Genomic DNA, 27559 nt, shown 5'->3' on the forward strand with positions numbered 1-27559 from the left:
TATGTTTTTGAAGGGTCTCATGGAATGTTTCATAATTTAAACAAGATATTGGATGCTTCTAAAGAGTATTACAAATGAAAAAGCTACATACTAGCTATCTGTGGTCCTAGAAGAATGCTGTTAAAATCAGTCCATGATATTTTTCTGGTGAGATCAGACAGCTTGTATAAAGTCTTAACTCTGTGTATAAAGCTATCAAACTCTTTGAAAAGAGACTACCACAAAAAAAGAAAATATAAATCAGCCAAAGAAAAAAGAAAAATAATAGTTGATCTTTGAAAGGCATAATGCCTTGTTTTCATATTCACAACAATATTGGAAATTGATTTAGCATTAAATCAGTGACAAAATAACTCGATTAATACTTTCTACTCCAATATCATTCTAACGTAAGAAAATATGTCTTTGTCTAATTTGAGGACAGGAAGGATAATCAATAATTTGTGAGAGCACTTAGTGGTCAGATAAACATTAACTGTATGAATGAAGAAATTAAAAAATATTTGTTACTATAGGTGATCTACCGTTTTATACTTTACGTTTCAACTAAAATAACATTTGCCAAAGCCAAATGTATGACATTTTAAATACAGACATTTACACATCATGCAACACACATCTAAAAGTAAATATTTCCCTATAGGTAGAGACATACATACTTCTTAGCATCATATTTGAATAATGTAGTATTAAATGATTCAGTGAGATTTGGAATAAGAACATGATCCATGGAGGAACACTATCTGAATATGAGCCAATGTGGCATGTGCCTGAGTTTCCAGGGCCTTGGACTCCTTGCCTCTTTATTTACTCTCATTCCAAAAATAAAGGTTCATGACTCTGTTCACATGACTGACTGCCCACGATTTTAGAAGCAAGTCTTTCTCACAGATGAGAAGATGCTCCACTCAGTTCCAACCTGGAGCTATCGCGGCATCTGGTCATGTTTCTTGACCAGCAGAAGTGTTTCCGTATAACTGAGTAAGTCCATGCTCACTTAGGAATGAGCACATATGTGGATCCCATCCTTGATTATCAACCTACTGTATGACCTGGAAGTTCTGTAGAGATGAATGTGTCCTCCCCAAAGTTCCTGTTGCTGGCTTATAACCAGAAGTGATATATTGCTATTCTTGAGCCAGGGTTCTATACTCTCTATAACTGAGCCAGAGAAAAGCTTCATTATTATAGAAAATGTTGTCCGAATACGTGGCTACCTGAGCATCATGTAGTTTACATCTAGAAAAAAAGTCCAAACTAGATATTTGGCCAAACTGTTGAAATTTTGCAAAAGTTTAACCTTTACAATCTTATACAACATCATTATTACTTCTTTTCTGCCTTTTAATTAAGCAATAAGTTTTTCTGATTATGAATGAAATGAAGTCAGATGGAAGTTTTTACAGAATATCTTGGCAAATAGAGTATATATCATTAGAATAAAAATTTTGCTTTGCATTTTTTAAATCATTTCAAATGATGCACTTTATTTTAAAAGACTTACCAATTTGTAACATAAACACGCTATATCTTAGAAGCAGATATACAAGCTTGCCAGCAAAATGAGCAAAATTAATTTTCTTTATAACCAAATGGCAACATCTGACTTTACATCCTGGAATTCATTGTAGGTAAATGAACGGGATCGTCTTCTAAGATTTGTTGGTCTCTGAGGTCTTCCTTCTATCAAGTCTACATAGATGTCAGATTTCAGAAAACGTGTGTAACTGTCTTGTTCCATGAGCTGATACACTCTGCTTTGTGCAACATCAAAACTGTGGACGGTGGGTTGGGTGATGCTTCTGCTGATGGTTTCTTTGGTGTGAAAATCAAGGTTAACCTGGATAATAATAACAATAATAAAAGTGTAATTATCGTCAATCTACGTAAGTAAACACCTTTGAGAAACAGAAGTAAAGGACTGACTCCACGTTGGAGGGGGCATATGGCACTCGCACTCGGATGCTTGGTGCTTTTCCTGTTGTGGGTCTAGGGATCCAGTGATTCACTCTGGGCTGGCATTTTACCTGGCTCTTCTCTGCCTTTGCACCCGGTCCTTACCAGTCTCTGCTAGTGTAGGATCATGGAACAATGTAACGTTAGGTGTCCTAGAGATCATTAGATTCAACTCATTTTCAAAGTGGAAACTAAACTTTGTAAAAATTCAGTTATTTTGAGTGAGGGCAAGCAGTGTGTTTGGGGCATATTTGGGATTTCAATGTGAGGCTTTTGCTATATCCCAGTGCTTTTTTCATTATATTATGATGTTTTCCTACAAGCAAATGTGTGCTGAAAATGCCTATATGCATATATGTGTGTGTGTGTGTGTGTGTGTGTGTGTGTGTGTGTGTGTGTGTGTATAAAGATATAAAATCCTTTCATGCTTTTTATCAGAACACTGATGATATATTCGGCTTTGATGGTGCTGAGTTTTCAGTTTTCAGGTAGGTTTCTTCCTTTTCCTTTGTGGGTAACACCACGTAACCAGCTGCCTTTGTTTACTTGTGTGTAAGGGGGAAGACAGGATAATACATTGAAACACAAAACAGATTGAGACATACTGAAACAAGGAAAATAACTGTCATTTCATGTGCGACAATATCTACATAAGTAATGCTACCTCGTGGACAATGACAATTTATAGTCAAACAAAACTCTTAACAGTGACAGATTATCAGTTCTACACTTCAGTGAAAAGACACTTTATTGAGCACGTACTAAAAACACAGAAACTCTAATTCACATTCAAGGATAGTGAAGTAATATTTGCTGGTTTAATAGCCATTTTAGCAATTGTTTCATACAGTTACCTCATACTGAGCTTGCAGTAAAAAAAAAAAAAAATCACAATTGTTTTTTCACTTGAACCATTGCCAAATTAGGTTTTCCTCATCTTTCTATTATGAAATTTTCTTTTAGTCTATCTTAATGTGTAGGGATAATAATTACAGGGCAAATGAAACTTTGTACAGGTAGATGAGCTAACATTAAAATAGTACATAATACAAACTTCTTGATTTCTCTTACCTTCATCACGTATAAAAATCTTTCGTTTCTACAAGCAGTTACTTGTGCTAAGATGATTAATATGATAAATGAATGAATCTAAATGTTGCAATTAATTGTATTCACTCTTAGTCTAGAATAAAATACCCTGAGGAGTAACTTCAGTTATACCTTTCCTTCTATAGCAATATCTTATAATGCATTCTGTTTGTAAATAGAAATCTATATACAGGCAGACCTTGGAGATATTGCAGGTTCCCTTCCAGACCACCTCGGGAAAGGGGATAGCGCAATAAAGCGAGTCACACAAATTTTTTGGTTTCCCAGTGCATAAAAATGTTATGTTTACATGATAATCCATTGTGTGTGATAGCATTGTGACTAAAAAAAATGTACATACCTTAATTAAAAAATACTTCATTGCGACAAAAGGCTAACCATCATCTGAGCCTTCAGTGAGTCACAGTAGAAACATCAAAGGTCACTGATCACAGATCACCATAGCAAGTATAATAATAATGGAAAAAGTAAGAAATATCGTGAGAACTACCTAAATGTTACATAGAGATATGAAGTGAGCCAATGCTGTTGGAGAAATGGCACCGACAGACTTGTTCAAGGCAGGGCCGTCACAAACCTTCAATTTGTAAAAAACAAAATGTATGGGAAGTGCAATAACATGAGGCATGCTTGTAAATAACCACCATTTTTTTTCAACAAAATTCTGACCTTTCTGTGAGAACGCGTGGCAGTACCGATTGGATGAAGACATATTCTCTCAAAAAGTTTTCAAACAGATGTAAATTTTTACAACCATCTTTACCTCTTGTGGAGCATCATTCCGTATAAATTTCTCATATATTGCTTTTGCTTTATGAATTATTTGTTGAGGGTCTTTGCTTTTCTTGAAATCTTCACAGGCTATCCAAAATTCAATGTTTTCCTCACTGAATTCAGTTTTCAGAAATCTGGTAAAAGTCTCCAGTCCATCTACCAAGGAAAGAAGTGATATATTTTAACTAAAAAATATTGATGCTGAGAAAATATGCTACTTGATGTTAAAGTACAACCGTGAATGTTAGCGGAAGAAGCGTCTTCCCTCTAATTCAGGGCAGTAGCACACATCTTGCTCATGAGGAACCATGTTAACAATTAGCTGAAATCTTCACCACTATGAAAGGTGAGTACCATTTCTGTTGAAATGAGGCTGGTATCATACTTAGACCTGAGTAACAGGGACCTTATATCTGGACCTCACTTTGGGTCCCTCTCAGCTGTGCCTTTCCCTGGGGTGAGTGTGGTAGGGTTATTCTACAGAGCCAAAGAGCCATTCCAGCTGGAGATCATCTCTCAACTTCTAGACCATGCTTCGTGGACCCAGGACCCTGAAATTCCCTGTAAAAGGCTTTGTGTTTCCAGGATTGGCACAGTCCTTCCCCAGATACATCCACCAAAGGCACCTGTCTCAGTGAAATGCACACCCCAAGGCTTGAGTGTGGACAGGACTTGAGTTTGCGCGCTGGAGTGTCCACCCAAACGTGCAAAGAGGCCTCTCACGGTGCACGACCAGTCCATGGGTGGAAAGGGAAGGGAGGTGGGCTATGCTTATAGGGTAGAACTGGGAAGAGTCTGAGAATTTTATATTCAAATGTAATCTACCAAGTGTCACAACAGAAGGATAAAATGTCTATTTTTAACAGTGTATTAGCCTGATCTGTAACTCCTAAGCATTTAGAAATATAGTATGGGGCCTCCAGTTTTACTTTTTTCCTGAGCCCCATGAATGTTAGGGACAGGTATCAAGTCTTATGGAAGACTGCCAGGGTTCAAGTTCTTGTTCAGCTAGTTACTATGTGGTCCTGAGTGAATTACTTTTCCTTTCTGTGTCTCAGTTTCTCAATATTTAAAATTAAGATAATGATAAAACCGACCTGACAGAGCTGTTTAGAGAATTAAATGTGCCAAAATGTGCAGGATGCTTAAAACAGAAACTGGCATATAGCAAGTACTCTATCTGCGTTTTGATGGGGGTGGTGGTGATGGTTATGATGATGTTGATGATCTTGATGACTATCGTTTTTTTTAGGCTCAGTTCGGTAAAGTTTCATAGCTAAAACTGTGGCAGACTCAGGATTCAACACTAAGACAATCTGACTTTAATACTAGGGTTCTTTCAACTCTTTATGATATTCTACTTTTTTTGGCTAATAGGTTTTTTGTTTTTGTTTTTCATTTATTTTTGGTTGTGTTGGGTCTTTGTTGCCACGCTTGGGTGTTCTCTAGTTGCGCGAGAGGGGGCTACTGTTTGTTGCGGTGCGCAGGCTTCTCATTGTGGTGGCTTCTCTTGTTGTGCAGCACTGGCTCTAGGCACGCGGGCTTCAGTAGTTGTGGCTCGGGGGCTCTAGAGCGCAGGCTCAGTAGTCGTAGCGCAGGGGCTTAGGTACTCCGCGGCATGCGGGATCTTCCCGGATCAGGGCTCAAACCCATGTCCCCTGCATCGGCAGGCAGATTCTTAACCACTGTGCCACCAGGGAAGCCCCGGTATTTTTTTAAAAATTAAACTTCTTTGAGAAAATTATAGATTCACATGTAGTTGTAGGAAATAACAGAGACAGAACCCATGTACCCTTTATCCAGTTTCCACCAATATAACATCTTGTAAGACTATAGTCAAAATATCACAAATAGGATAATGATATTGATATAGTTAAGATACAGAATATTTCCATGATTACAAGGATATCTCATGCTGCCTTTTTACTGCTATACTCACATTTTCCCCACACCCAACCCCTCCTTAAATGTTAGGATCCAATAGTCTGTTCTCCATTGCTGTAATTTGGTCAATTCAAGAATATGATATAAGTGGAATCATGTAGTATATATTTTTGGTGTAGCTTTTTGCATCTACCATGATTCGCTGGAGATTCATCAATGTATCAGTAATTTGTTCCTCTTCATTGCCGTGTTGTATTCCATGGTATGGATTTGTTTAACCATTCCCGTTGAAGGTTTTGGGGGGCTATTATCAATAAGGATGCTATAAACATTTATGTATAGATTTTGTGTGTGTGTGTAGATGTAAGTTTTCATTTCTGTGGGATAAGAGAAGTGAAGCTGTTCAGTCATATGGTATTTGAAATAGAGAAGAGAGCATTATAGAAACATTGAAAAAAGGTAAAAATGTTCCTTCTAGATTTTTCAGATAAATTTTCTCAGGGACTTCCCTGGCAGTCCAGTGGTTAAGACTCTGTGCTGCTAATGCAGGGGGTACATGTTTGACCCCTGGTCAAGGAACTAAGATCTCACATGCTGCACAGCATGGTCAATAAATAAATAAATTTTCTGAGAGAAATTCACATTTGAGTTGGATACAAATGATTTTTAGCAATCTTTCTTTAGATTTGTTCTCTACTCATAGTTATGACCTGTTTCTCTTTGTGCTATCACAAGTGAGTTATTACACGAGGAAATTTCATGAGTCCTGTCTGGATTTCTCACTTGGCAGCATTTGATAATAATGATCCCCTCCTTTTTGAAATATTCTTCTTCCTAGGATTCTAGGACACCATACCTCCTAATTTATACCATCTGATTACTTTAATCCTGGCTTAATGTCTTCTGTTCCCCGGTTAAATGTGATGTTCCCTGGGATTCTGTTCTTTACATTCTTCTCCTTTTCTCGCCTCTTCTACCTCCCTTTTCTTTCTCTATCCTTCTGTATCCTCGTCTTCTAACATTTTTCCTGAAACTCCTTTCCCCCTTACTTCCCTCTGTACTTTATGCATACTGCTGGCACCCACAGGCAAAATAAGGCATTACAAACAATCTTGCAAAACAGTAACGTTTCTCTGAGTTAAATTTTGATCTAATTAAAAAATTTTAATCTCATTACAAGAAATCATTAGAAGAAAATTTTTCTCTTCACCTCAGATATTCCTCCAGCTACTGATCTATATCTTTCTCGTTACAAAGTCTTTTGAGTAAGCTTTCTGCAGTTGGTCTTTTAAACCCCTCCACTCATTTACCTCCCCATACACTAAAATGTGGTTTCTACTCAACGCTTGACTTAAATAATTTTTACCAAAATGACTTAATGTTATATTCCATGGAAAAAATTTTTTTTCCAATCCATATATTACTTCATCTCTCTATGACAGCAGGCAAAGATGAGATATGTCTGTAATTCTTTTCTGTGGCACATACACTCTTGAGTTTCTTCTTATATCTCTGACTACTGCTTTTCTAAATACTTCTCAGTTTATCCTTCTTCCTTCTTCCCTTTAATTCCAATTCCAGGGCAATCACTTCAACACTTTAACACAATGAATATGCTGATGATTTTCAGAAATGATCTCCAGCTCAGATCTCTTTCCTGAGCTCCAAGCTCATATCACCCAACATTTGGTAAACATCTCCACTGAATTTCCAACCAAAATAATCACATCACATCTGAATTCAATATCTTCACCCAAAAGCTTCCCAGAATGTTTCCCACGCAATGACACCATCCACTCAACAACTTAACCTGGCATCCTTAGGGATCCCAAATTTTCTTCTCAACTCAATTGATAATCAATCAGATCTTCTCAACTTTATCTCCTTTATGTATCATGTATCTCTCTTTTTATTTTTATTCAATCTGGAATTACCCTTATTCAGACCAGGATCATATATTACATAGATTATTATAAAAACCTTCTGAATGGTGACTCTGACTCCGGAAGCTTCCCTTGCTTCCCTCCCCTGCTAACCACCTCCCGCCCCCACTTTCCAAGTTTATTATTCACCTTCTAGTCAGTAATATCTTTCTAGAGTACGAATTTAATTATGTTTCTTCACTGTTGAAAAATTTCCAACAATGCCCTTAATCTCTTTCCACTCTCTTTCTCACACTCTAAGCTCCAAGCACAGTGAAATAACTTAGAGTTCCATTCATGTGCCATGTTCCCACATTTCTTTAGCTTCTATTGGAAACATATTCTCTTCCTACTCCAATTTTATCAATCTAATTTCATCAGGCTAATCTGTATCACCCATTGAAGTTTAAATTAGAGATCACTTTATCTGGAAAGATTTCACTGATCTCTCAAGAAAAAGTTGGGTGTCCTTCATATATGACTTCCTACACTGGGTAACATTTAAACTATTATGATGCAGTTGCTTCCTTATTTTTGTTTCTCATGCTATATTGTGAGATTTATGAGATGAAGGCCCTTGTCTAATTTGCCACAAAAATCCCCAGCATGAAGAAATCACTCAATATTTACTTACTGAAAGAAATAAATTGAACACATGAGTAAAAGTACAAATTTTCATTAAAAATATAAAAGTTCTAGCAAAAAAATCTTGTTGAGGAGGCAGAGATGAGTTTGGGGATCATGATATGTTTGGAATTTGTGGGTCAGGGTACAGAGGAAAAAAAAGAAGAAAGAAACATGCAGAGGGTGCCTGGAAGTCTACATGCAGGTTGCCTGTAGATCCTTGGCTGAGGGTCAGGCTGTACACGGGCAGGGCAAACTCTGTGAAGCCCAGAAGAGTATAGCTACAGTATTGCTGAGAGGTAAATGGAAATCAGGGGGTTTGTATGGGTCTGGGAGACGTTGGATTTCTGGCCCAGCTAGAGTGGAGATACCCAACAAAGGCTATATTTTTGGTATAAATACTACAGGCAAGGTCTTTATCCTCAAACTAAGATAAATTGGAAAGAGATTGGTTTTAAATATCAAACTGATCAGGAAGAATCAAGAGGATCCACCTGTGATTTAACTGACTGCTAGAAAAATAATCTAACGCTGTTTAAAGGAAGACAGCATAATCTAGACTCCTATATCTTCCTCCTTACACACATACAATACAACTTCATTAGGCATTCAAGAAATGTCTGATGTGACCCATTATCAATAACAAAAGAGGTCAATAGAAACGGACCACAAGATATCTGAAATGGCACACAGGATGTTATCAAAGCTATTATTTATATGTTGAAGAATGAAAATGTTAAAAAAAGACATAAGGAGTGAATAGATGCAAAAACTCAGAACAGAAATTGAAACTATAGAAAACAATCAAATGGAAATTCTAGAACTAACATGGAAAATACCAGAAGCAAAAAAAATTCATTGGATCAGCATGACAACAGATTAACAACTGCCTAAGAAAAGATGAGTAGACTAGAAGATGGGAAGATAGAAATTATTTAATTTAGGATACTAGAGGACTTCCCTGATGGCACAGTAGTTAAGAATCTGCCTGCCAATGCAGGGGACACAGGTTTGAGCCCGGGTCTGAGAAGATCCCAAATTCTGTGGAGCAACTAAACCCATGTGCCACAACTACTGAACCTGCGCTCTAGAGCCCACAAGCCACAAATACTGAGCCTGCCGTGTGCCACAACTACTGAAGCCCACATGCCTAGATCCTATGCTTGGCAACAGGAGAAGCCACCTCAATGAGAAGCCTGTAAACTGCAACAAAGAATAGCCCCTGCTCACCACAACTAGAGAAAGCCCACACGCAGCAATGAAGACATAATAAAGCCAAAAAATTTTTTTAAATTTTAAAAAAAAGGAAAGCAGGAAATGAGGGGGAAAATTTTACAATTATACTTCCAGATTTTAATTCAGTTCACTCGTATATTTATAGAACAAATAGACAGAATGTCAATCAGAATATGTAAAACTTGAACATTATCAATTAAATCAACCTAATTGACAATTATATGACATTCTACCAAATACATCTTTCAAGTGCACAAGCAGGATTATCCAAGATGGACTACATGCTAGGATGTAAAATGAATTTAAATAAATTGTTAAAAGATTGAAGTCTTACACAGTATGTCCTTTGCCCATAAGGGTTTTAATCAAAAATCAACTAGTTATTTTCACAATGTTGATTCTTCCAACCAAGAACATGGTATATCTCTCCATCTGTTTGTATCATCTTACATTTCTTTCATCAGTATCTTATAGTTTTCTGCATACAGGTCTTTTGTCTCCTTAGGTAAGTTCATTCCTAGGTATTTTTTCTTTCTGTTGCAATGGCAAATGGGAGTGTTTCCTTAATTTCTCTTTCAGATTTTTCATCATCAATGTATAGGAATGCAAGACTTCTGTGCATTAATTTTGTATCCTGCTACTTTACCAAATTCATTGATTAGCTCTACTAGTTTTCTGGTAGTGTCTTTAGGATTCTCTATGTATAGTATCATGTCATCTGCAAACAGTGACAGCTTTACTTCTTCTTTTCCAGTTTGGATTCCTTTTATTTCTTTTTCTTCTCTGATTGCTTTGGCTAAAACTTCCAAAACTATGTTGAATAATAGTGGTGAGAGTGGACAACCTTCTCTTGTTTCTGATCTTAGAGGAGGTGGTTTCAGTTTTTCACCATTGAGAGTGATGTTGGCTGTGGGCTTGTCATATATGGCCTTTATTATGTTGAGGAAAATTCCCTCTATACCTATTTTCTGGAGGGTTTTTATCATAAATTGGTGTTGGATTTTGTCAGAAGCTTTCTCTGCATCTATTGAGATGATCATATGGTTTTTATCCTTCAATTTGTTAATATGGTGCATCACATTGATTGATTTGCGTATATTGAAGAATCCTTGCATTCCTGGGATAAACCCCACTTGATCATGGTGTATGATCCTTTTAATGTGCTGTTGGATTCTGTTTGATAATATTTTGTTGAGGATTTTTACATCTATGTCCATGAGCTATATTGGCCTGTAGTTTTCTTTCTTTGTGACATATTTTTCTGGTTTTGGTATCAGGTTGATGGTGGCCTCATAGAATGATTTTGGGAGTGTTCCTTCCTGTGCTATATCTTGGAAAAGTTTGAGAGGGATAGGTGTTAGCTCTTCTCTAAATGTTTGATACAATTTGCCTGTGAAGCCATCTGGTCCTGGGCTTTTGTTTGTTGGAAGATTTTTAATCATAGTCTCAATTTCAGTGTTTGTGACTGGTCATTTTATATTTTCTGTTTCTTCCTGGAAGGTTGTGCTTTTCTAAGAATTTGCCCATTTTTTCCAGGTTGTCCATTTTATTATCAAATAGTTGCTTGTAGTAATCTCTCATGATCCTTTGTATTTCTGCAGTGTCAGTTGTTAGTTCTCCTTTTTCAGTTCTAATTCTATTGATTTGAGTCTTCTCCCTTTTATTCTTGATGAGTCTGGCTAATGGTTTATCAATTTTATTTATCTTCTCAAAGAACCAGCTTTTAGTTTTATTGATCTTTGTTTCCTTCATTTCTTTTTCATGTATTTCTGATCTGATCTTTATGATTTCTTTCCTTGTGCTAACATTGGGGTTTTTTGTTCTTCTTTCTCTAATTGCTTTAGGTGTAAGGTTAGGTTGGTTATTTGAGATGTTTCTTGTTTCTCGAGGTAGGATTGTATTGCTATAAACTTCCCTCTTAGAACTGCTTTTGCTGCATCCCACCAGTTTTAGGTCATTGTGTATTCATTGTCATTTGTTTCTAGGTATTTTTGATTTCCTCTTTGATTTCTTCAGTGATCTCTTGGTTATTAAGTAGTGTATTGTTTAGCCTCCATGTATTTGTATTTTTACAGATTTTTTCCTGTAATTGATATCTAGTCTCATAGCATTGTGGTCAGAAAAGATACTTGATATGATTTCAATTTTCTTAAATTTACAAAGGCTTGATTAGTGCCCCAAGATATGGACTATACTACCCAAAACAATCTACATATTCAATGCAATTTCTATCAAACTACCAATGGCATTTTTCACAGAACTAGAACAAATAATTGCACAGATTCTATGGAAACACAAAAGACCCTGAGTAGCCAACGTAATCTTGAGAAAGAAACATGGAGCTGGAGGAATCAGGCTCCCGGACTTCAGATGATACTACAAAGCTACAGTCATCAAAACAGTCTGGTACTAGCACAAAAATAGGAATATAGATCAATGGAACAGGATAGAAAGCCCAGAGACAAACCCACACACATATGGTCACCTTATCTTTGATAAAGGAGGCAAGAGTATACAATGGAGAAAAGACAGTCCCTTCAATAAGTGGTGCTGGGAAAACTGGACAACTACATGTAAAAGAATGAAATTAGAACACTTCCTAACACCATACACAAAAATAAACTCAAAATGGATTAAAGACCTAAATGTGAGGCCAGACACTATAAAATTCTTAGAGGAAAACATAGGCAGAACACTCTGTGACATAAATCACAGCAAGATCCTTTTTGCCCAATGGAAATAAAAACAAAAATAAACAAATGGGACCTAATGAAACGTAAAATCTTTTCACAGCAAAGGAAGCCGTAAACGAGATGAAATGACAACCCTCAGAATGGGAGAAAATATTTGCAAATTAAGCAACTGACAAAGGATTAATCTCCAAAATATACAAGCAGCTCATGCAGCCCAATATCAAAAAAAACAAACAACCCAATCCAATAATGGACAGAAGACCTAAATAGACATTTCTCCAAAGAAGATATACAGATAGCTAACAAACATATGAAAGAATGCTCAACATCACTAATCATTAGCGTAACGCAAATCAAAACTACAAGGAGGTATCACCTCACACCAGTCAGAATGGCCATCATCAAAAAATCTACAAACAATAAATGCTGGAGGGGGTTTGAAGAAAAGGGAACACTCTTGCACTGTTGGTGGGAATGTAAATTGATACAGCCACTATGGAGAACATTATGGAGAGTCCTTAAAAAACTAAAAATAGAGCTAACATACGACCCAGCAATCCCACTACTGGGGATATACCCTGAGAAAACAATAATTCAAAAAGAGACATGTACCACAATGTTCATTGCAGCACTATTTACGATAGACAGGACACAGAAGCGACCTAAGTGTCCATTAACAGATGAATGGATAAAGAAGATGTGGCACATATATACAATGGAATATTACTCTGCCATATAAGGAAACGAAATTGAGTTATCTGTAGTGAGGTGGATGGACCTAGAGTCTGTCTTACAGAGTGAAGTAAGTCAGAAAAACAAATACCGTATGCTAACACATATATATGGAATCTAAAAAAAAAAAAAAAAGGGTTCTGAAGAACCTAGGGGCAGGACAGGAATAAAGACACAGACATAGAGAATGGACTTGAGGACATGGGGAGGGGTAAGGGTAAGCTGGGATGAAGTGAGAGAATGGCATGGACATATATACACTACCAAATGTAAAATAGCGAGTCAGAAGCAGCCGCATAGTACAGGGAGATCAGCTCCGTGCTTTGTGACCATCTAGAGGGGTGGGATAGGGTGGGTGGGAGGGAGATTCAAGAGGGAGGCGGTATGGGGATATATGTATATGCATAGCTGATTCACTTTGTTATAAAGCAGAAACTAACACACCATTGTAAAGCAATTATACTCCAATAAAGGTGTTAAAAAAAATCAACTAGTAGCATAGCTTTAAAAGCCCCCAAATATTTGGAAATAAACAACACATATAAATAATTTATTGATCAAAGAAGGAATCAAAAGAGAAATTAGAAAATATTTACAATTGAATTATAATAAAAATACAGCACATCAAATTTTGTAGGATGCAGTTTAAACCACATTTAGAGGGAAATTTACCACATGAAATGCTATACTAGTAAAAAGTGAAATCTAAGTTTCTACTTTGAGTAGCTTTAAAGACAAGAGAAAATTAAAGCCACAGTAAGTTGAAGGAAAAAAATTATAAAAGAAGTCTATGTAAAAGAAAACAAACCATAGAGAAAATTTACAAAGCCAAAAGTTGGTTCTTCGAAAACATTAATAAAATAGAACTCCTAGTGAGGCTCTTTCATAGTAGCAGGAAGCAAATCAGTGATATTTCCACAGATCTTAGACATATTACAAAGATGGTAAATATGAATGATTTTATGCCAATAAATATAATTTAAATAAAATGGGAAAATTGTTTAAAGAAAGCCTACCCAAACTGACACTGAAGTGAAAAATCTGAAACTCTTAACTTAATAGATTTTTATAATAAAAATACCACCCCTCCAAAAAAAAAATCTTGGGCCCAGATTTGGTGAATTTCATCAAACGTTTAAGAAAAAAGTATTCTAATCTTATACAACTTACAGAAAACAGTCGAGGGATGAATAATTTCTTTCGCATTTTAAGAGGTTAGGATAACTCTAATACCAAAACCTGACCAATGTAACACCAACAGCACCCCCAGAAATAATGATTAAGAAAGGGAAAGGAAAAGAAAATTATAGACCAATGATCACAGATGTAAAGATTCTGAACAAAATATTAGAGACTTAAGTTCAGGAATTTCAAGAGGGAGAAGCATACATTCTAGCATTAAGGCCAAAAAATTGTGCAGTAAATGATAGCTTTCTTTGTCTACTCAACTTATTTTCACTTATATTCATTTCTTCTATTCACTGTTCTCTAGAACTATTCCTCATGGTCCATGATTATTGGTAATATAATAAGTTCCATATAGAATGAAGCAAGAAGAATGAATATGGTAGAATTATGGTGATAACTAAGAGGGTTTGCATTTTTAACATGTTTAAAGGTTTTGAGGGCTAAGTGCTGTTCATATGCATTACTACATTTAATACTACAACATATGTCTGGAATATGTCCTATATTCATTTCCGTAGCTGAGAAAACTGAGATTTGTATAAATTCAATTGTCCCAGATCTCACTTTTCAAACAAACAAATTGAGGACGTATATCTTTCTCAAGAAGGCAGCGCTTTCTGTCATAGGTAGAGTAACAGTCCTCCAAAGATGTCCATGCCCTAATCCTCAGAACCTGTGACTACATTACCTGACACGGAGCAAAAGCTTTACTGATGTGATTGAGGTTAAGAACTGTGAGAGGGGCAAATTATCCTGGATTATCCAGGTGGACCCAATCTCATCACATGAGTGCTTAAACGTGGAGGAGGAAGGCAAAGAAGTGGGTCAGGGGAATGCAATGTGAGAAGCACTGTTGCTGCCCTTCAAGATAGAAGAAGATGGTCAAGAGCCAAAGAGTGTGGTGGCTTCCAGAGGGTTTGAGTGGCCTTAGTTTAGAGCCAGCAAGAGAATGGAGACCTTGGTCCAAAAGTGCGAAGAGCTGACTTCTGCCAAGAACCCAAATGGGTAGGAAAGGGATTCTCCCCAAGACCTTCCACAGAGGACAACAGCCTGCTGACACCTTGATTTTTTTCCCAGTGAGATCCATGCTACACTTCTGACTTACAGAACTGTAAGATAATATATTTGTGTTTTAAGTCTCTAAAGTTATCATAGTTTGTTACACAGCCACAGGAAACTACTATAGTCCTCAAATCATGTGTTACATGTCACCATTTATTTCTCCTGTATCTAGAACTTGTCCTGTTTGTCATGAAGCATTGTGTTTTCATTTTTGTTTTTAATGCTGAAAGCAACTGTTTGATTATATTAGAGATCCAGGAACTTAATGTAAGAACACAACAGCCAGAAATGGCATAACCTATAGACATTCCCTAAGTGTTAGGTATGGGATCTCTCCAAACACTACTATGATGGAGGAGCCCTGTGGGCCTCTTCTACTCCACTGCTCCTTCCATTGGCGTTTTCATTGGGGTGAGGGAGAGTCTGCCATTTCTTTTCCTTGGTAAATTGATCCTGAGCACCAGATATTAGTGGTTAAACCTTAGCAAAGAAACTAGGAAGACAAGCAAAGGTCAGTCTCAACAAGAATTTGAGAAGGCATCATAGGACTGACATGCAACCCAGAACTTGTCCACAGTGATTAGATGCTGGTAAGATAATTCCTAGTCAAACACAGCTGTCTTAAGGAGGCCTTAGTTCTAAGCGCTTGCTGCATAAGTCAACAAATTCTAGTCTCTGAGGAGAAGGAAGAATGATCAATGTGAGTGATATTGAATCACTCTTGTTCTTATTTCTCTGGCACAGTTAGTGTTTGATTTTCAAGATTTATTTCTCATGCTGTGTAGGTGTGCTTTGCTCAGAATGTAGCAGGAAAATATAAATGGATAATGATTCTTTGAAGCATTTTGATAGATAGATTTTCCCCAAATACCTAAAAATATATATATTTTCAGAGTAAAGTCAATGATCTATCTCTGTTTTTATTATTTTTAAGCCAAAATAGCTATCAAAGTGAACAACAGGGAGTCAGACAAGTGGATTTTACCCTGACTTGTTAACCCACTAGCACTTTTAGGGATTACTGTTCCTTAGTGTGGTCTGTTTGATTTTCCTTTCCACAACTCTTTTATCCTCTGTAGCTCAGTCCCTGAACTTGTAAAAAAAGCAGTTTGAGTCACTACTATTGTTGAAGATTACATTCCTTTAATTTTTGAAAACTACATCACAGCAGCAACCTTTCTGACTTCAGGTAAAGCTGGAGCCCCAGGCTGATGACTTTAGAAAATAGGCCGAATAAGCGTCATTTGGCTACTGACTGCCCACAGCCTGAAAACTTCTTCCTTTTCCATTTATACGACTAGAAAGATCGTTTTGTTGCATAATCTCTGGTTTTACTTTTTGTCTTTCTTTTTCCTTCTTCTTCTTCTGTAATGATCCCAGAAGGAAACAAGGAGACTAAGGCAAAACATGCCTTTCAACCCCTAAATCAAAACTGAAGTAGAATTTGAGATGTGGGCAACGTTTAGGTGTGTGAAAGAAAAACCACAACAAAAACAACCATCTGTAGAGCAATTGGCTTAAACCAAACTTTAGGTAGTTACCTAGTCATGCCCCAGCCTCTGGCCAGAACTTTAAAAAAGTAGATTGAGAATTCCCCCTTGATGAATTTTTAGTGTAATCAAAAACCGCTGCTTAGCACCCATACTTCCTTCCTCTTTAAAATTTCTAAAATGTTTGCCCTTTTTTCCTCCAATTAACATCCACTTTTTGCTGGATTGAATCCTAAATATATGTATATTCTCAATTTATCTCTCATAATTATCTTCACAACTGATAGCTTCTTTGTATTTTTTAATAGAATTCTGAAATTTCTTATTTGCTCGGTAGCTGCTATAAAAGTAGATTTCTGAGGAGGATTCCTTGACTAGATATTAGGAAACAATTGGAAGCAAGACAGCAAAATGATTGTGAGAACATCTTCAGGTAATCCTAATTAAAAAAGCAAAAGTGGTCATATGGAAATGTGCACTTTGATATTGAAAAGTCTGTCATTGGGTGGCATTGCCCTGTGTGTTCATGATGTGGGTCCTACCTCTTCCCCTCCCACAGTGAGAGACATTTGTCTTGTTCTTACTTGCTCCTCTGTTACGATTTAAATGGAAATTAAAGCAAAGTTAGCAAATAAAATGCCTGCTATCTTACAACAGAACAGTCTGTTCCAGGTCAGACCTAGATTGGAAAGAGGAAATTAAGAATATGTTTTATTGGGCTAATGAATAAAGTTACTTTGACCCCAGTGAAGGGAAATGCTTTTTGGATTTCCTTTTATTCTATCTATATGTCATATATAAGCATGATTGATCCGTTTTTAAATACCAAATTATTCCTAAAGCAAGTTGATAAATTACTGTGACAATTTTAGGAGGATATGGTCATTACTTTTCCTATTAATAATTCTCAATTATAAGAAACTTTTTGTATTGACACCTAGAAGGGATCATCCATATGCCAGACAACTGAAATTGTTACTTATTAAAAATAACTTCCTTTGTCTATCTTTTAATTATTTGTGAAACACCTAGGATGAACCTGAGGACTGTATTATAAACTGAAAGTGCAATGATATTAATTACAATAGTTAAAAGTTTTGAGTCTCTGCTGAGGCCTTGGCACACGGCTGTATGCCTTTTATTGGGGCAGAATTCCATTTAATCTTCACATCAGCCCTAAGCAGTTAAGTCCTGTTCTGCCCATTTATACAGATGAAGAAGCTGAGGTTCAGAGAGTTAAGTTGCCCTGAATCTTACCACTGGAAAAAGATGTCACAGGGTTTTGAATCCAGGTTTATTTTGTTTCTACTTATAGAACGTTTCTCTTTCAACTGCCATGAAACAAAGTCTTTACTCTTGAGGAATATGGAGATTAATAGGCAAGACAGGCATGTATAGACCAAGGACTGAGGAATGAGAATTGCAGGGGTGACTAATTCTGTTTGGAGCAGCAGAGAAAAATCAGCTTTCTTAAGGTGACTATAGAAGCCTTTCAGAAAATAGCATGAATGCTACTTAAATAGTCCTTCACTAATTCACAAAGCATGAGTGAGTGTCAGCTCTGTACCAGCCGTTGTGCTTTGGAGTATCACGCAAAAGCCCTTTGTTACCGTGCTTAGTCTTGAGTTTGATACAGACATTCAAAATGAAGTCACAGCATTAACGCAAGGAAAAGCGCTGTGTGTTAAAAGTGCTCGTGGTGGGGCTTCCCTGGTGGCGCAGTGGTTGAGAGTCCGCCTGCCGATGCGGGGGACGCCGGTTCGTGCCCCGGTCCGGGAAGATGCCACGTGCCGCGGAGCGGCTGGGCCCGTGAGCCATGGCCGCTGAGCCTGCGCGTCCGCAACGGGAGAGGCCACAACAGTGAGAGGCCCGCGTAGCACAAAAAAAAAAACCCAAAAATAAAAAACAAACAAAAAAGTGCTCGTGGTGAATTAAAGTGAATGGATCTTGTTGGCATAACATGAATATACTAGGAGAGAATAAATACTGATTCAAGAAAACAAATTCATGATGAATGAGAAGGTAGTTCATCTATTTAAAAGTTTAAGTAAATGACTTAAAAAAATAATATGTAATATCGCGCAGGATTATCCCAACACACTAGTTATTTCCTCTTTCTCTTATTCACTTGGGGCAGCTGCATGAAGTCAGGTCACAATGGAACCATTTCTCACACAGAGGCAGTAACTTACTAAACAGTCCTTTAGAAGGAAGCAGTGGTGAAGACACCTGCCAAAAGTGCTTGATAGAACCCGAGATTCGAATTCACGCTGGAAGAAGCTGGCTCAATGTGTCATACAAATATGAGATGCTTGTGATTGCATGTTTCTAAATTGAAACTCTGACATCTGTTGGAGTATTTTTTTGATGCCAAGAAACCAAATGAAACAAAAAGTCAAGGAACTCAGAAGTTGGAAACCCAAATACAGTGTGGTATCTTAAGTACTAGGTCGCCTTACTTCTCCTTTGATATTTGACTTTGGACCTGCCACAGAATGTGGTGGGTACTTGTGCAATAATGATTTGTTTGTGTGGCCCATTTATAATCTAGACTGGATTTTACTTTTATTTTTTAGATAGATAAAGTAATTGCATGTTTGTTATGGGTCAGCTTGATTCAGAAAGTTAAATTTGCAGAACCCTGGAATCCCTTATCTTGCAGAAAACTGGTAACTGAAAATTGGAAAGGGCGACTTAAAAAGCCACAAGGTAAAAAGTGTAAGGAGAAGTGCTAATTTCCTTCCCCAAAAGAGAAGTATGCACTTCCTTACAGCCTTTCCTCAAAGTCAGTAATATGTACTTCCCACAGTATCATCAGTTCATGTTTTTAAATCAAGGGGGTGAAATGACTTACATTTTCCTTTTATCCTACCTTATCATGGATTAGTCTCGAAATTAAGCTTAGTATATATAATCACTATTTAAGGTGCAAAAAGTCCAAGCAAATAGTTGTTAATAAAAAGACTAAAAATATTGGAATTATTTGCAATGACTGGAAAAAAGGATGTACAGGAAAATAAACAGGTAGTAGTTGGAAGGTTTTTTTTTATTGACAGAGACTCCCTTCATAGGAAATAACCTTCTCTTTCAAATCTTTACTTATCAAGTATGTGATATGGTTAGAAAGTCTTTCTATAATCAATCATGCTTCCATATTCTAGGTGTGTGCCTATAAAACCCTGCCAAACTGCTGATGAAGTTTACCAGCAACTAAAAAAGTTCAAAGTCTCACCTGTTATCTTCTCCAAATCTTTTTTTTCCACCCCTATTTCTGATCTATTAAAGGTACTCTTACCTTCCTATTAATATGGAACAAAATCTAGAGATCTTTGGCTCCTTTTTCTTCATCTCCTATTTCTTCATCATCTCACTTTGCAGCATAAGTACACATTCAGTCAGTCACCAAGTCCTTCCATTTTCTTTCCAAAATAGCCCTTACGTTGAAGTAAACTTTGGTATTTGTAACAACCTTGTAGGTAGTCCTATTATATGCATAGAATTCTACCTTTCTATCCATCAGAGTTAGCTTTCTAACAAACAAACTCTTCTTGAGTTTGTCCCCAACTTGATTTTCCAATGTGATTTTTCACTGCTCTTTACCTCAGTGAATGGGGCCTGCTTGCTTTCCTAGGTTATAAGCCCAGTAAACCCAAATCGCTTATTTCTCTAGCCCTTTTCCTGCCTTTTTCTCTACTCAGGAATAACCTTTTCCTCTGCCTGTTGAAATTTTGCACACATTGACATAATTTCATGTAATGATTTTCTAAAGCCTACATGAAACATTGCAAGTTCTACAGGCATTTTTAAAAATTAGTTAGCCAATTGTTTTCAAAATTATGTATTATCAGCAGCATTGTTTTACTTTCAAATCTGTCTTACACAGAACCATATAAATATATGCATACAAACACTCACAAATATGTGAGTGTAATATACATATATATGTAATTTTATTGGAATTAATTGATTTGCTAAGTTCATATTGGTAACATTTATTTTCATAAAGTCAATTGGTAAGAAGACTGATAACTAAATTTGAAATTGATGATTATGAATGACAGTCTGATACTGGTTTTTGGTTTATCCTTTTTGTTTTTCTTAAACAACATTTAGAAATTATTGATATATATGGTTTTAAATCATAGATTTTTATGATTCATTTTGCAGTTTCAGGCAAATTTGTCAATAAATAGGGAAGGCAGGAAAAAAAATTACCCTAATATCTGCAGAGAAACAAATGAGGAACAGAGGTTAAATTATTGATGGACTGCAGTGTATTAAATTTACTGTATAACATATTTGAGTTCATTTTTTAAAATAACATTTACTTTTAGAATAGATTAGATTTACAGAAGAGTTATGAAGATAGGACAGAGCTTCCACACACCCCACACCTCCAGATCCCTGCTATTATTAACATCTTACATTGGTAAGGTACATATGTTATAATTTTTTAAAATATATAAATTTATTTATTTGTTTGTTTATTTTTGGCTGCATTGAGTCTTCGTTGCTTCACGCGGGCTTTCTCTAGTTGCAGCGAGCGGGGGCAACTCTTCGTTGTGGTGCACGGGCTTCTTATTGCAGTGGCTTCTCTTGTGGAGCACAGGCTCTAGGCGTGTGGGCTTCAGTAGTTGTGGCATGTGGGCTCAGAAGTTGTGGCTCACGGACTCTAGAGTGCAGGCTCAGTAGCTGTGGCGCACGGGCTTAGTTGCTCCGCGGCATGTGGGATCTTCCCGGGCCAGGGCTCGAACCCGTGTCCCCTGCATTGGCAGGCAGATTCTTAACCACTGCGCCACCAGGGAAGCCTCTACATATGTTATAATTAATAAACAAATACTGATACATTATTATTAACTAAAGTCCCTACTTTGATTATATTTCCTTGGATTTTACCTTCTGTGCTTTTTTTTAATTTTAAAAGAGTTAAGCTACATTTTAGGAATGAATTTTGAATATAATAGTGGAATTATCAAAACACTCCATGGATTCTTCGGTTTCTGTGGAACACAGCAAAAACACTGTTCTTTCTGCTTAAGTTTCATCTATTACCTGTTACCCTAAGCCACCCTTTTTCAAATTATGTTTCTCAATAAAGAATTACTTTCTCTCTAGTTTGCTAAATAAATTGCACTGTTTAATGCCCCATGCCTATGTCGGCTTTCTGCTTGGATGATCTCTTTCTCTCTTTGTCCAGCTAGTGAATTTTTGATTAATCCCCTAAAATCTAGCATAAGAACCATCTACTCTGCTCCTTTCCTAAAGATGCTAATAATTATTCTGCAATGGTTTTAGTATCAGGCATTTTTTTGACAAATAAATACTCAAATTTTCGATGTATTTTGTTTGACTTATCACTTCACTTCCCATTTGAATAAATTTAATACAATTTCCATTTCCTTTATATAGATATGGCATACAGAATTTGAGAAACTTACACATTGAACTGAAGGGAAATTCTATGAAATCTGATAGAGCAAGGTCTTGAAGTGTGTGTGTGTTTGTGTGTGCATGAGTACAGGAACTTTCCTTTTTTTTCTTTTTGGCCTACAGTCAAGTCAATAGAAATGAGCTGAATTTGACCATTGCAACCATGAGACTTTCTTAGGTGATTATTTTAAGCTTTATAATTTAATATTACAATAAGATTTGCAATTTAGAATAACTGAATTTTGGGGATTGATTAAAAGAATACCATTAACATAATTTTTTGTGAATCCAATATAATTTAATTAGCACTTTGATCATGAGCGTTGATTAATGTGTAAGTGGGTCAGTGCTGATTTTTGTTAGTCATGTTACCCCCTCTAGGTTCAAACTGCTGCTATTTTACAGAACTTTAATATTTCCACCAGTAGAGAACAGAGAGGAGCAGATTTTTTTCCATTTGGTTTTGACTACTTGTAAAGCAACATGATTATAGAATGCCAGGGGAGGATTTTCTGTAGGACTAACATTGCCTAGAGAGAATCTGTATTCTCTCTAATGGGTCGTGAGAGTATGATGAAATTATTATATACCAATTTATTAAGTTAAAGAAAGAAGTCCAGCTTATATATTACTTTCCATTGAAATTTAACCCTGTAAGTGATGTTTATACAGCTGGGAGCAGGTTGCAAAACAGAAAAAGATTATTAAATTTATCGTTGATAATTATTTTTCATGATAGCAGAAACCATTTACATTTGTGTAGCGTCAAACAGTTATTGGCTTCTTGCAACCTAAGTGTCCATCGACAGATGAATGGATAAAGAAGATGTGGCACATATATACAATGGACTATTACTCAGCCATAGAAAGAAACGAAATTGAGTTATTTGTAGTGAGGTGGATGGACCTAGAGACTGTCACAGAGAGTGAAGTAAGTCAGGAGAGAAAAATAAGTACCGTATGCTAACACCTATGTTTGGAATCTAAAAATAATAATAATAATAATGGTTCTGTAGAGCCTAGGGGCAGGATAGGAATAAAGATGCAGATGTAGAGCATGGACTTGAGGACATGGGGAGGGGGAAGGATAAGCTGGGACGAAGTGAGAGAGTGGCATGGACTTATACATACTACCAAATGTAAAATAGCTAGCTAGTGGGAAGCAGCCGCATAGCACAAGGAGATCAGCTCGGGGCTTTGTGACCATCTAGAGGGGTGGGATAGGGAGGGTGGGAGGGAGATCCAAGAGGGAGGAGATACGAGGATATATGTATATGTATAGCTGATTCACTTTGTTACAAAGCAGAAACACACCATTGTAAAGCAATTATACTCCAATAAATATGTTTTAAAAAAAACCCCAAAACAAAAACAAAAACAGAAAACAGTTATTGGCTTCTTATTCATCATCTCATTTAATCCTGACAGAAATTTATTTCTATGGGAGCTAAAGACATTGTGATCTCCGTTTACAGTTGAGGAAGCTGAATATGAAAGTGATTAGGAAAGTGATTGTGTGGCAGAAGAGAACCAGAACTCAAATCTCGAAAGGGACGCAGGACTAAGTTTTTCCTAGCAACAAATTTGGTTATATTATTCGAACACTTCATATTTACCAGGTGATGTGCTGGATTTGGAGATCCACAGATGAAAAGACATGTTTCCTTATAATAAACATTCAAACTGGAAAAAAAAAAATGAATTCCACTTCCTTTTTTCCTTGCTCTGACTAGTGAAGAGGCTCAAGGGCTGAGTTGTGCCCAAATGGTGGAAATAATAGGAGATTAAAAGAAGAAATAAGTTTTAGGGGCATGAATTAGGGAGGAAAGTTTTACACAGGTTGTAATTAGATAAATACCTGAACCAAGACAGTGACAGAGGAGATAGTGAGAATGGGAGATAGGTTTTACATATATTTGGCAAGAATTTTAACAAAAATCAAGAAATGGGTGGATATTGGGAATGAAGAAAAGTTGAAAAAAGCTGTTCATATTATTTTTCTCCAAAATGGGGAGTGATAGAGCATTAAGGTGAAATGAGGATGGAGTAACACATTAAACTTTTTTCAGCATGAACTTCCTTTCTTACCACTACCCTCCATTTTCACTGCATCCTTGCCTAAATTTAAGCCTTGATTTCTCTACCTATACTTTTCTTTCTCTGAGTCAATATTACAATTCAGGGGCAGAATCTGTTTTCATTGGAAGAGGGAAGGTCTTCAGGGAGAGTCTGCAGAAATAGTATTCTCTGTCAGTAAATCCAGGGGAACATGAACTGGTCACCAAAACCTTGTAGGTGGATGGACAATTAGAAAATTACAGGACGTGAAGACAGATTAGAAAAGTTGGTTTCATCAAAGAGTGCACAGTACTTGAGGCTGAATTGCAAGTACTGCACTCCCAGCAACAGGAGGTCCTGCTTCCAGTAGACACCTTAGGATCAGAAAACCACTGGCAGTGCTGTAAACAGTAGGTAGCCTTGGCTAACTCAAAGAAATGCCGTAAGGAATCGAAGAACTGGGAGATACAAATAAAAGCTGTGACGTAGAGGAAGTGTGTGGCTATTTGGTAGTGATAAAGTGTTGCTTCTTAAGCAGACTCTGCCTGGTTTAATGTGGAAAGCAATGGACCCTGTGGTTGCTTGGCCTCATCGCCTGCTCAGTTCAGTCTGTCAGTTTTGCTCCCTGAAAGAAACTGTGGACTGAATAAAGGCAAGAAAAAAATGCTTACTCAGCTGTTTCCTTATGAACTTGACTAAGGATTAGCAACCCAGGCAGCCTGTCCTCTGACCCGTGCTTGGACAAACTCAGTGTTTGTCCTCACTTTCCATCTCATCTACAAAGCTCCACCTTAAACGCCCACCTGATTCTCAACTACTCTGCAAAATTCCGATGACTGATGAGTGAAGAGTGAAGCATTTATAAAATTAAAACAATATATATTTTCATGAAGGTTTCCTAAATGTCCATGAAAAGAACTACTTTAGGTTTTTGATCACTTAACTGTAAAAATAACACAGATAATCTGGGATTTAATAAAGCCAAGGGTCTCATTCACAAACTAAAAACACTGAAAATGTGAAACTATTCATCCAGTACCAAGAAGTATTTCATCCACCATAAGTAATTCTTAATAAAATAAGAGTATTTTTAAAGTACTCTTATTAGTTGACTTCTATTATTTAGTTATTTCTGTGGATCAAAAACTCATTGCTGTAAATTATCAATCAGACTAAATTTTTATGACAGCCTGTTTTGTATAGTTACATACATATTTTGTATACTTTTCCATTAAAGAATAAAGTATTTGGGAAAAGTAGCACTAACCTTTATGGGAAAGCAGTTTGTCAAATGATTCACCCCATATCACTGCTTCTTCAGGAGAGATTCTGTTCAAGAAACAAAATGTTTCATAATGGAGTGTGCAGAAACTCTGCTTATGAATCTGCTCTAACAGGTGCTAGCACACTGCTCTTTTCAGTCATATTTCACAGGATTTCTCCTTTGATTATTATACAATGGAAATTGTATTTATATTGGAAACTTCAAAATCATTGGTCAACTTTCTTTTGGTTTTTGCCTATAAAACAATGTGTTAAAATAACATTATTTTCTCATGAATTATTTTATTTTCTAGGGAAAAATAATCATGTGTTAGGTTAGAAACAAAGAAATCAGGTCAATTATCTTTCTTAATTAGGCAAATAGAAGAACCTAATCTAACAGTGTCTTTCAGTCAAACTTTTTTAAAACTGCAGTTTCCTTGAAACTCTTACCAAAATATGCAACAATTTTTTTTAACAGATACAGGAAGTTTGACTAATGAAGTTTTAAAGGGGTAAGAAATAGGAAACATTTTTAATACAACAAATATTTTAGAAATGTTGATAATTGAGAATTGAATATATTTGTCTTGGATCTTTTATTGGTCATATTTCATATTTGGAAACATTTATATTATCCTAGTGTATAAGGTTATTCCATTTTCTGTTTGAACTAAAGAAATGGCTAAAAGTTACAAAGCATCCCTTTTTGTGCTTTACTTATACTGTACCTAGGGCATTTTTTCCAAACTACTGAAGAAAGAGATGAATAGCACTTCTCAATAACATTATGCAAACTCTTAAATTAATGAGTATTTCATCAGTTTAAAATACAAAGTGGTGAAGGAGTAAAATATTTCATTTAAAATTGACAGGCATATAATTTTAAAAGAGCATCTTTAAATTTTTATGAGATTACTTAATTCAAGCTATTAAAATGGTTTAACTTTATGGAATATTTCTAGTTTTTCTGAAATGAGATCGCTAAACCTTCCTTATATTACTGTGTAATATCCAATAAAATGGTAATCCCTAATTTCCTCTTTCTTAAATGTTTAATGATAGAATCAGCAAAATGTCCCCCCAAATAATTACAAGTTATTCACCTTGTTTCTTTGGCCAATTGCCCAGATCTGCTGGAAAGAGTATCTTCGCGAAAGTCAGGTTTCTGCACAAGAAGGCTTAGCCTATTTCTTTTTTCCTTAGCTCTGTAATGAAAAGGCATTAGCTTCAGGACGACTTGGATGACGATTGAAATCTCTCCTTCTGACGGTCAGACAGATTTGGGATTGGTAATCACCTGGACACCCCTTCTCACCCCCTTCCCTCACTCTGGACACACTCAGTGGTTTTCTTAAGAATTTCATTTAAATACTGTTTATGGAGGAATTAGGATAGCATATGCGAAATATACTTGTTTCTTTTCCCCTCAGTGACTTTAAAGTATTTGAGATTATATTTCAAGAAATATTATTACAAGTTCTCCTGTGTGGTTAAAATCGTTGCACTTTAAAAAGTAAAAACACTTTCAGATTTAACAGTTATTTACTCCTAATAAATAGATATTTTTTCAGTTGTAATATTACAATCAATATCTTTTCAACCAGATATTTTGAAAACAAGTGCTAACAAATATTCAATGTCAATCATGTTTTTAAAAGTATAAGGCTGACTTTAAAAATTATGATTTTTACCTGATTTTGGCTTCTTTGCTTGTTTCTTCTTTTCCTGAACCATATATTAACTTGAAAAAAGTTTTTTCTTTTGGTTCACACATATTTAATTGAGAAAAGAAAACCAATGATGTTTCCATCTTCTCTCTCTCTAAAATGTAGAGACGTCTAGTTTATTACATCTTTCACTTGTTAATGCTATTCCATGGTTATACATGATGGAGTGAAAAGTTATCTCAACCCGTCAGCAGCACTTTAAAAAAAAAAATCAAGAGCTTGTGTTTCTGCCTCTGCAAAAATATAGAACTGAGGAACTAAAGTACAATTCAGTCCGGAGTTGTTTAGGGAAATGATACTACAAATTTGCAAAATGACTCTTGGTCTCTGAGATAAAGACTAGTATTACCACAGTGCAACTTCTCTTTCTAGTTTGTGCAACCAGAATGATGCTGGACCCAAATGAC

General features: G+C 36.2%; 1 protein-coding gene across 1 annotated transcript; it reads right to left on the reverse strand.

Moving 5' to 3' along the window:
• Positions 1-252: 252 nt before the first annotated feature.
• RGS18 (regulator of G protein signaling 18) lies at positions 253-27558 on the reverse strand. Its single transcript, XM_059063849.2, has 5 exons — positions 27117-27558; positions 26529-26630; positions 25427-25488; positions 3830-3996; positions 253-1840 (listed from the first exon to the last, which is right to left on the reverse strand). The coding sequence occupies exons 1-5, from the start codon at positions 27233-27235 to the stop codon at positions 1583-1585; spliced, it is 708 nt and encodes a 235-aa protein (XP_058919832.1). The 5' UTR covers positions 27236-27558; the 3' UTR covers positions 253-1582.
• Position 27559: the final 1 nt, after the last annotated feature.

This window comes from Kogia breviceps, chromosome 1 (assembly GCF_026419965.1).
Source record: "Kogia breviceps isolate mKogBre1 chromosome 1, mKogBre1 haplotype 1, whole genome shotgun sequence".
Taxonomy (NCBI): domain Eukaryota; kingdom Metazoa; phylum Chordata; class Mammalia; order Artiodactyla; family Physeteridae; genus Kogia; species Kogia breviceps.

Bases quoted from the DNA above. Each gene is read 5' to 3' on its own strand.
- RGS18 (XM_059063849.2), bottom strand. From the start codon at position 27,235: ATGGAAACATCATTGGTTTTCTTTTCTCAATTAAATATGTGTGAACCA. The intron at 3,997-25,426 runs GTTAGTGCTACT...TTTCCTTGGTAG, and splicing joins CAAACTGCTTTCCCATAAAG to ATGGACTGGAGACTTTTACC. The intron at 1,841-3,829 runs GTAAAGATGGTT...ATTATTATCCAG, and splicing joins GGAATGATGCTCCACAAGAG to GTTAACCTTGATTTTCACAC.